Source organism: Berghia stephanieae, chromosome 7, assembly GCF_034508935.2.
Source record: "Berghia stephanieae isolate SIO BIC M18660-M18661 chromosome 7, UCSD_Bste_1.3, whole genome shotgun sequence".
In the NCBI taxonomy this organism is placed as follows: domain Eukaryota; kingdom Metazoa; phylum Mollusca; class Gastropoda; order Nudibranchia; family Aeolidiidae; genus Berghia; species Berghia stephanieae.
Window position 1 is genome coordinate 19,604,792 of NC_088366.1, and position 10,491 is coordinate 19,615,282.

General features: G+C 34.7%; 1 protein-coding gene across 1 annotated transcript in view; it reads left to right on the forward strand.

Annotated features, from left to right (window-relative positions):
- The first annotated feature begins 1,897 nt into the window (after positions 1–1,897).
- LOC144976169 (uncharacterized) overlaps positions 1,898–10,491 on the forward strand; it is a 13,359-nt gene continuing 4,765 nt past the window's right edge. The window contains exons 1-3 of the mRNA XM_078920350.1: positions 1,898–1,997; positions 5,696–5,958; positions 8,554–8,718. Of these exons, the coding sequence (XP_078776476.1) occupies positions 5,733–5,958; positions 8,554–8,718 (391 nt within the window). The 5' untranslated portion in view covers positions 1,898–1,997; positions 5,696–5,732. The remainder of the gene's footprint in view (positions 1,998–5,695; positions 5,959–8,553; positions 8,719–10,491) is intronic.

Consider the following 10,491-nt stretch of genomic DNA (forward strand, 5'->3'; position numbering starts at 1 on the left):
GTCATATCATATCATATCATATCGTATCAATCATATCATATCATATCATATCAAACAAATCATATCATATCATATCATATCATATCATATCATATCATATATCATATCATAACATATCATATCATATCATATTATATCATATCATATCATATCATATCATATCATATCATATCATATCATAGCATATCATATCTTCATATCATATCATATCAAATCATATCATATCATATCAAATCATATCATATCATTGGGCTTTAAAATGGACCAAACGTTCCTTATATGCCCCTTAAATTGGAAATTGCACATTGCATATTCTTTGAAATAAAAATATTTAAAAAGGAGAAGCAGATAAAAAGCATGGTAGAAAATTAAAAATAAAAACAAACAAAAAGCATACATTCTTACCATTAACGTATCATTAATGCTCAGCCGTATTTTGTATTTTAAAGCAAAAATTTCCGAATCAAGGGCATTTTAAAATTCCTTTATATCTTTAACATTTTAGTTTTAAATTTCAGACTGTCTCATGTTTTGGCAGTACGGAATATAAATGTATCATCTCTAATTGAAGATGAGTGTCTTGAAATAAATATGTTGAATTCATCTCTACGCGTGAATGTAATTAAAGATTTTTTTTTTAATCTTGCATTTTATGTAATTAGTAATCTGTAAGATTTGTCTTCAATGTCTACAGCCCCCATAGCAGCGTAACAGACATTTCACACAGCTTGGATGGACTCCCTTACAAGATAGACGGAGAGAACAACTCTTAAGTTCAAAATTACAAACAAAATTACGACCGTCTCACCAGAACAATAAGATTCACGCATTCAAAGAAAATCCCAGTCAAAAACACTAAAAAAAGACAATCTGCAAACTCAAACATCTTCAAATATTCATTTGCATCCCACACTATCAAAGACTTGGACACTCTTCCCAAATCATGTGTGAACACAACAGATTTAGACAAGCGAAGATTATCAAAATTCTACACCAGTATCAAAATTCTACACCAATAATGGCTGCCACATTCAACAACTCTTTCCGCCTTCGAATACAAATTGAATTGAGTCGACTTCGAGTAACATTCAGATTCGATTTGAGTTCCAGTTTTTCAAAGTAGGAAACAATCAAAGGGTTGCTTGTCTCAGATGAAAAGATTTATTATGTAGTATTTATCCAATCAACTGATGTCAATAAAATATATATTACGAAAAACAAATGATGATAAAATATATAGATAGTATGCGCTTGGCTAAGAAGCTCACAACATTGTGATCCGAAAGTATAACGGACCACCACACAAAACTCTGTGTAACCAGTCTTTATAGTCTGGTTAATACAATTTAGAGAGAATTACTCAAAACATGGATGGCAAAAAAACAATAACAAAGACCTGAGTGACGGCAACTTCGTTCTATCTATAATGAACAAATAAGACCCGGGTTAATGTATATTTTTTTTAGTGCAATGGATATTCTTTCTTAAAATGACCAAAAATCAAACGTCTGATCTCTCATCATTTACACTTTAACCAGTCAACTGCCGTCTTCTGGATGGAAAGACACATATTTCAAAATTTGGCCGAAAAACTCGTCCATGACCCTCATCTTGACAAAAACTCTCGAACCTGAGACCTCGCGTCCCCGGTGTGAGAGTTTTTGACAAGATGAGGGTCATTTGAATCGATCGATATTTTAAGGACGAGTTTTCTGGACAAAATTTTAAATTCTTGTCTTTCCAGAGGACTGCAGATAATTGAGTTAAATTACTTTTTGACAGATCGTTCACTTTACCATCATACCGTTTTGAGACGATGAGTCACAATTAATTAGGGAATAATGAATGTCCATCGAAGGCTTGGCGCAGCTCTATCATTCTATATTCTGCGTCTGACAAGCCACGTGACATCAACGAATATAAAAGTCGAAGTTAAAAAAGTTAATTTTATTTTTTCCACGGAGCTCAAGCAGATAGTGAGACGCAGTTTGAGCACGGTAAGTTAATTAACGTCAAAATAGAAATTTTCTTTCAAGTAACGAGTGTAGTCTTTTTGTATGTTTGTTTGTTGTTTGTTAGTTTGTTTGGATAGGGCGGTGGTAAGTTTATTTGTTGTTGCCATTTGTTTTGTTTCTGGTATTTTATTTTTGTTTTACTCAAACATTTAATAATATCATTTTAATATTTTTTACAAAAAATAACAATCGAGTGGAGTCTAGAATTTTTTCTGACCCCCCCCCCCTCCCTGTCCACCAAGCAGTGATTGGGTAACTGGGTCTGTTAGATCTGGTGGAGAGTTCTTTGCGATAGACTAACGTCCTATCCTAAAGGGTATCAAACAATTGTTATTGTCCGTTTCATGCTATAGAAACCGGGGTAAGCTCCGGCTCCATGGGCCTAATGGCTCTGAAGGACGAGCAATGAAGTCATGTTCATCCTATCATTATTATTATTATTATTATTATTATTATTATTATTATATTATTATTATTATTATTATTATTATTATTATTATTATTATTATTGTTATTATTATCCTCATCATCATCAACATCATCATCATTATATTATTATTATTATTATTATTATTATTATTATTATTATTATTATTATTATTATTATTTATATATTATTATTATTATTATATTATTATTATATTATTATTATTATTATTATTATATCATTATTATTATCATTATTATTATTCACTATCATCATATCATATCATCATCATCATCATCATCATTATTATATATCATTATTATTATTATTATTATTATTATTATTATTATTATTATTATTATTATTATTATTATTATTATTATTATATTATATTATTATTATTATTTTATGATTATATTATTATTATATTATTATTATTATATTATTATTATTATTATATTATTATTATTATTATCATTCACTTCTTCTTCTTCTTTCTTCTTCTTCTTCTTTTCTTCTTCTCTTCTTCTTCTTCTTCTTCTTCTTCTTCTTCTTCTTCTTCTTCTTCTTCTTCTTCTTCTTCTTCTTCTTCTTCTTCTTCTTCTTCTTCTTCTTCTTCTTCTTCTTCTTCTTCTTCTTCTTCTTCTCTTCTTCTTCTTCTTCTTCTTCTTCTTCTTCTTCTTCTTCTTCTTCTTCTTCTTCTTCTTCTTCTTCTTCTTCTTCTTCTTCTTTCTTCTTCTTCTTCTTCTTCTTCTTCTTCTTCTTCTTCTTCTTCTTCTTCTTTCTTCTTCTTCTTCTTCTTCTTCTTCTTCTTCTTCTTCTTCTTCTTCTTCTTTCTTCTTCTTCTTCTTCTTCTTCTTCTTCTTTCTTCTTCTTCTTCTTCTTCTTCTTCTTTTTCTTCTTCTTCTTCTTCTCTTCTTCTTCTTCTTCTTCTTCTTCTTCTTCTTCTTCTTCTTCTTCTTCTTCTTCTTCTCTTCTTCTTCTTCTTCTTCTTCTTCTTCTTCTTCTTCTTCTTCTTCTTCTTCCTTCTTCTTCTTCTTCTTCTTCTTCTTCTTCTTCTTCTTCTTCTTCTTCTTCTTCTTCTTCTTCTTCTTCTTCTTCTTCTTCTTCTTCTTCTTCTTCTTCTTCTTCTTCTTCTTCTTCTTCTTCTTCTTCTTCTTCTTCTTCTTCTTCTTCTTCTTCTTCTTCTTCTTCTTCTTCTTCTTCTTCTTCTTCTTCTTCGTTATGTATTAACCCCCCCCCCCTCCTCCTGTTAATGGAGGATCGCTCTACAATTGACATCGACATGAATACAAGAATTAAGAAAGAACACATGACACTTTCATTTTCACTGAGGTTACACAAAATGACAAAAATTCCCGTAAATACCTTGAATCATCATCCTGATTCAGCAGCATCTGGTAGTAAGTTATTTGTTCCAGAGTCTTATTACAGATGGAGAGAATGAATGTTTGTGTGTGTGTCTCTGTCTTTTTGCAATCAGTGTATGGAGAAATCCAACACATAGATCTAGTCTTCCTTGCCGCCAACTGCTGGGGCCGATGAAGATGGAGGCTTTATTTATTGCCACTACGGTGTATTTAGACGTGTCTTGTTAGAGTACATCATCGGACTCAACACGAGTTCAAGTGTGACCCTTCGCCTCAAAACAGTATTAAGTCGGTTTGGTTAGGATGTTGAAAATTGAATTTATAGCCAGAAATATCAGACTTGTGTTGAGTTTATATGATCTATTGAGGAGAATGGATGCCATATTTTAGGGTGCTAATGCCAACAATTTATATTGTTGATCAGTTTAACAATTACTTCGGCTTTTAAGCATCTGGTTTGTTCCGACATAATACCGTTTTGAAACGATGGGTCACAAATTTTCAGTCGTTAATAAGGCATTTCGGCCGTATCTCCTTAACTCTCTCCTTACTGACCATTTTCCGGATTTTCCCCAAAACGTCATTATCACACAACATGATAGAGAATTGTAAAACTTTAACTCAAAGGGAATAAGGACATGCTAGATATATATTTTGCCTAGTTCTGAGAACTATAACAACAATATTCTTCAAATTGTTTGATGTGCAAAAGAACTCTGAATAAGAAAAATGTTGGTTGTATCATAACGAATGTGACGATTTTCCTATAGTTGGTAAGAAGAGGGTTAAGACAGGTATTTGCCATGCGTTTTGTTTTGTTTTTTTTTGTTTTTTTTGTTTTGTTTTTTTGTTTTGTTTTTTGCTCTACTTAGCTTTATTGGGTAGCTGGATCTGTTAAATCTGACAGAAAGTACTTTGCAACAGAAATGAAATGTCTGCGGTTATGTGGTCTTGTGGTATGACATTAGTTTTCGGATCGGAAGGCCTCACTCGGCGCATAGTTGAGTCTTTGGAAAAGACCCTTTACTATCAATCTCTCATCGTACTCAGATGTAAAATGAGTACCTGGCCGTCAACAGCGTTTGTCTCAGTCTGAAAAAAAAATTGTAATATCGCGTCACAGACGTTCTGTCTCATTCTACATGTTACGTGTTGCTGTTGGTCAGGAACCCTTTGTAAAGCGCTTTGAGCACATTTAGTGAATATTGCTCTATATAAAAGCTCTAGTTTTTTTAATAAGTCAAAACAGAAAGTAGCAAGAAATTGTAGCGAACGGTAAATGGCTATGACACAGACTCCACGGGCCCTTATGGCTTCGAGCAAACTTGCCTACTAGAATGTTTTTTTTTAATTCGTAATTTTTAAGAGTTAACAATGTTAATCGCTTAAGTTGAATGTTGAGATTCAACAATCTAATAACACAAAGATTAAATAACACTTGAAATATCCATCAAATTATGTTGTATGGCATCAGCTGTCATTTTCAATAAATTTTAATGACTTAGAGATGCTCATGACGTTCTCAAATTGGAGCCAAAATTTCGTCATTCTACGAATTTTCGTGATAGAAGGCAAGTCTGGCTCAAAGAGACAACTTTTTTAAAAATATGACCCATCGTCTCAAAACGGTATTATGTCGGAACGAACCATGTGCTTAAAAGCCGAATTTAACGTTAAACTGATTAAAAATATAAATTGTTGGCATTCGCACACTAATATATGGTGTCCATTCTCCTCAATAAATCATATAAACTCAAGACAAGTCTGATATTTCTCGCTATAAATTCAATTTTCAACATCTTAACCAACCCGACTTAATTCCGTTTTGAGGCAAAGGGTCACAAACGTTTATTAATATTTAAACCAGTCTTTTTTCTACACAGTTCGGACACTCGAATAGTGCAAGATCAAGAACCAACCATGGGGTGCCTTAAGACTCTTCCATTGCTCATTGGCGGATCAGTTTTCATCATTGTTGGAGTAATCCAGCACATAGTCGGACTTGCTACCAACCATTGGGTCTATGGAACTTTTACCTACAAAGGCCACCTGGGCGCCAAAGAGGTTGATAAGCATGCTGGGCTGTGGGAGAGATGCATTGATTCACGCTGTAAAAGACTGGACGACGAGAAACACCTTTGGGATGGTATGTAGTGGACAGTTTCATTTAGTTTTCGTTTAAGTTTTTGTACAATTCAGTTGGTAAAGTATCACACGCAAAGGGTCCGGCAGTTGATAAAGTATCGCACGCAAAGGGTCCGGCAGTTGATAAAGTATCGCACGCAAAGGGTCCGGCAGTTGATAAAGTATTGCACGCAAAGGGTCCGGCAGTTGATAAAGTATCACACGCAAAGGGTCCGGCAGTTGATAAAGTATAACACGCAAAGGGTCCGGCAGTTGATAAAGTATCACACGCAAAGGGTCCGGCAGTTGATAAAGTATCACACGCAAAGCGTCCGGCAGTTGATAAAGTATCGCACGCAAAGCGTCCGGCAGTTGATAAAGTATCGCACGCAAAGGGTCCGGCAGTTGATAAAGTATAACACGCAAAGGGTCCGGCAGTTGATAAAGTATCACACGCAAAGGGTCCGGCAGTTGATAAAGTATCACACGCAAAGCGTCCGGCAGTTGATAAAGTATCGCACGCAAAGGGTCCGGCAGTTGATAAAGTATCACACGCAAAGGGTCCGGCAGTTGATAAAGTATCGCACGCAAAGGGTCCGGCAGTTGATAAAGTATCGCACGCAAAGGATTCTCGATCAGGGGTGAAATCGTGACTTTTCTTTTCTTTTTTTTTTTTTCTTGCTTTTTTTTTCTTTCTTTTTTTTTTTTTTTGGTTAAATTTTTTGTTGTTTTGGTTGTTTTTGTTTTTTTTTTTGTTTTTTTTTTTTTTTTTTTTTTTTTTTTTTTTTTTTGTTGGGGTTTTTGTCGTTTTTATTTTTTGAAGGGGAGGATTTTTGGGGAAAAAGTTGTTTGTTTTTGTTTTGTTTTTGATCTTTGTGTTTGGATTGTTTTGTTTTGGGTTTTTTTTTTTTGTTTTTTTTTTTTTTTTGTTTTTTGTTTTTTGGGAGGGTTCTTTGTTGTCTTTGCTGATTTGTTTTATTTTGTTGTTTTGTTTGTTTTTTGGGGGGTTTTTTTGAGGGGTTTGTTTTTGGGGGGTAGGGGGTTGGGGAGAAAGAGGGGGGCTCGCTGTTTAAAGAGGGGTCCAGCACTAGGCGCAAGTTCATCAATTAAATATAATACAATACTGTTAAGGCTTTGATGTGTTAGATATGAAATGTTTAAATATTTAAAAACGTTTTTTTTTTGTCGGGGTGGACCGCGGGCCAAAATGCTATTTTAAAATCAAAGTAACGAGAAATGTGAGATCTAGATTTATTTCACCTTAAAAAGCAATGTCTATTCTATCGTACTCTGATAAGAAAAAGACATGTAATTTAAAATTTGACCAGAAAACTCGTCCTTTAAATATCGATTGATTAAAATGACCCTCATCTTGGCAAAAAAACAAGCTCTCAAACATGGGATTTTTAAAAATAATTGATGGAAGTGGCCAAAAGTCCATGATGTGCGGCTATGTGGTCTAGTGGTATGAGCCTCGCTTTCTGATCGGAAGGTCCTGAGTTCGAGCCTCGTTCTCGGCGCATAGTTGAGTCCTTTGAAAAGGCTCTTTACTCATTTTCTCTCACCGTACTCAGGTGTAAAATGAGTACCTGGCCGTTAACAGCGTTGTCTTTATCCGAAAAATTGTAATATCGTCTAACAGGCGGCATGTCCCGTCCTACATGTTAAATGTTGCTGTTGACCAGGGACCCCTTGTAAAGCGCTTTGAGCACATTTAGTGGATATTGCGATATATAAAGCTCAATTTTAAATTTTTGATGGCCAAATTAACCCTTTTGTGTATAATTGCCATAATCTGACCAAAAAAAATGTGGTCAAAATTAGACATTTTTGGTTTCTTTTGAGAAAATACGTAAACTGCCGCACTTTGGAAAAAAATCTTATTTAAAAATTTGGGCAAAGAACTCAGTCTCGGGTTTGAGAGTTTTTGCCAAGATTAAGGTCATTTAAATCGATCATTATTTGAAGGACGACTTTTCTGGCCAAATTTATAAATACGAGTTTTTCCTGAGTACGGCTGTTAAGTAATTAAATTATCGAACAATTTTAATGACCGCAAATTTATCAATAATTCTCGATTATGAACGAACTTCAAAGAAGGGCAGCAAGGCAAAACGATATCTTTGTACTTTGCTTTGTACCCAGAGGGTACCAGGTTCAACTCCCAGCCGATTTGCTTTGGTGTTGGGTAAGTTACCCTAGCTGCGGCTGACGTTTGGATTGTTTTAGTCCCTCATGGATTGGATCTCTAAAGATAAATTTCCCATTTGGAATGAAAACAGGGAATCTGTTGCTTTTATGTATTCATTCTTAGATAATAAAAAAATCCCTTTATTCATCCCCAAGGAGAAATTTATCTATATGGTTTATTCCAAGAGAAGATTGAAATAACCCAGGCGACAGCCGCAGTGCAGTGCGCAAGTGAGCTTGCAAGGGCGAGGCGACATGCTCAAAAGCCACACAACGAGGCGGATAGTCGAAGTCGGTACCTTTTTGGGTACAAAGCAAAGACCGTACTGCTGAGCCACCATGCCCCCAGCATTATTTATTTAATAATTTATCATGGTCTCCCCCTCCTCCCCCCCCCCCCACCCTCCCCCCACACCCCAACATTCAGACATGTCCACGGCGATGGAGGCTACACGGGCCATGTTTATCCTTGCAATGCTGTTTGGTCTGGCGGCTGCTGTCCTGGTTATCCTGTCCATCATTTTTGCCTTATTAGGCAAAACAGCCCAACGTTTGCTGTATATGATCTGTTTTGGATGTAGCCTGATTGCTTGTAAGTGTTTACTTTTACATTGTTGTATTTGCCTTTTTTACTATGAATTTCATCTCTCAAAATTGCGTGAGTAGTTCAAACTAACTAAAATCAACAACATCCATTTGTTTACGTGATATAAACTGATACGTCTGATGGTCTCAAGATCAAACTAACTAAAATCAACAACATCCATTTGTTTACGTGATATAAACTGATACGTCTGATGGTCTCAAGATCAAACTAACTAAAATCAACAACATCCATTTGTTTACGTGATATAAACTGATACTTCTGATTGTCTCAAGATCAAACTAACTAAAATCAACAACATCCATTTGTTTACGCTATATAAACTGATACGTCTGATGTTCTCAAGATCAAACTAACTAAAAACAACATCCAATTGTTTACAGGCATGATATAACCTGATACGTCTGATTGTCTCAAGATCAAACTAACTAAAATCAACAACATCCATTTGTTTACGTGATATAAACTGATTTGTCTGATTGCGCCAAGATCAAACTAACTAAAATCAAAATCTACCTTTTTACATGATACAAACTGATTTGTCTGATTGTCACAAGTTCAAACTAACATCAACAACGTCCATTTATTTACATGATACAAACTGATACGTCTGATTGTCTCATGTATACCCGAAGGAAGTATAATAAATTGATTTCACTGAGTATATTCTGCCAAATTTAGTTCCTTGATTGGTGGACAAAGGAAGTAAAAAAACAAAGACCTTTCCACACGGGACTGGTAGCTTCAACTGAGTTGAGTAAATTTGCCTCAAGGGGAAATTCTGCCTGTGTGAATTCGGAGCATTTTGAATAATGTAAGCTTGTTGCAGTCATTGACCCGTTAAAAGGTTTGAATTTTATCAAAGGAAATGATATCAAACCCTCTAATTTTTTTGTTCCTAAATCCTTGGAAGTATGTATATAACCAGCCCTTTGGGGGTATCAATAACAAATAGTTTACATAAATGTGCCATAACTATGTCATTAGCAGCATGTATAGAGAAATTCTTAGGATTACCTGGAAAGAGCATCATCATCATCATCATCATCATCATCATCATCATCACCACCATCATCTCATCATCATCATCATCATCATCATCACCACCATCATCTCATCATCATCATCATCATCATCATCATCATCATCATCATCATCATCATCATCACCATCATCATCATTGTCATCGTCGTCGTCGTCTTCGTGATCATCATAATCATCATCTAATCATCACTATCAACAACAGCAGGAGCAGAACTGTAGTAGTAGTAGTAGAAATAGTAGTAGTGGTAGTAGTAGTAGTAGTAGTAGTAGTAGTAGTAGTAGTAGTAGTAGTAGTAGTAGTAGTAGTAGTAGTAGTAGTAGTAGTAGTAGTAGTAGTAGTAGTAGTAGTAGTAGTAGTAGTAGTAGTAGTAGTAGAGAAGAAGAAATAGTAGTAGTGGTAGTAGTACTAGTAGTGTAGTAGTAGTAGTAGTAGTTAGTAGTAGTAGTAGTAGTAGTAGTAGTAGTAGTAGTAGTAGTAGAATAGTAGTAGTGTAGTAGTAGATAGTAGTAGTAGTAGTAGTAGTTAGTAAGTAGTGTAGTAGAAATAGTAGTAGTTAGTAAGTAGTAGTATGTAGTTAGTAGTAGTAGTAGTAGTAGTAGTAGTAGAATAGTAGTAGTAGTAGTATGTAGTATAGTAGTAGTAGTAGTAGGTAGTAGTAGTAGTAGTAGTAGTGTAGTATAGTAGTAGTAGTAAGTAGTATAGTAGTAGTAGTAGTA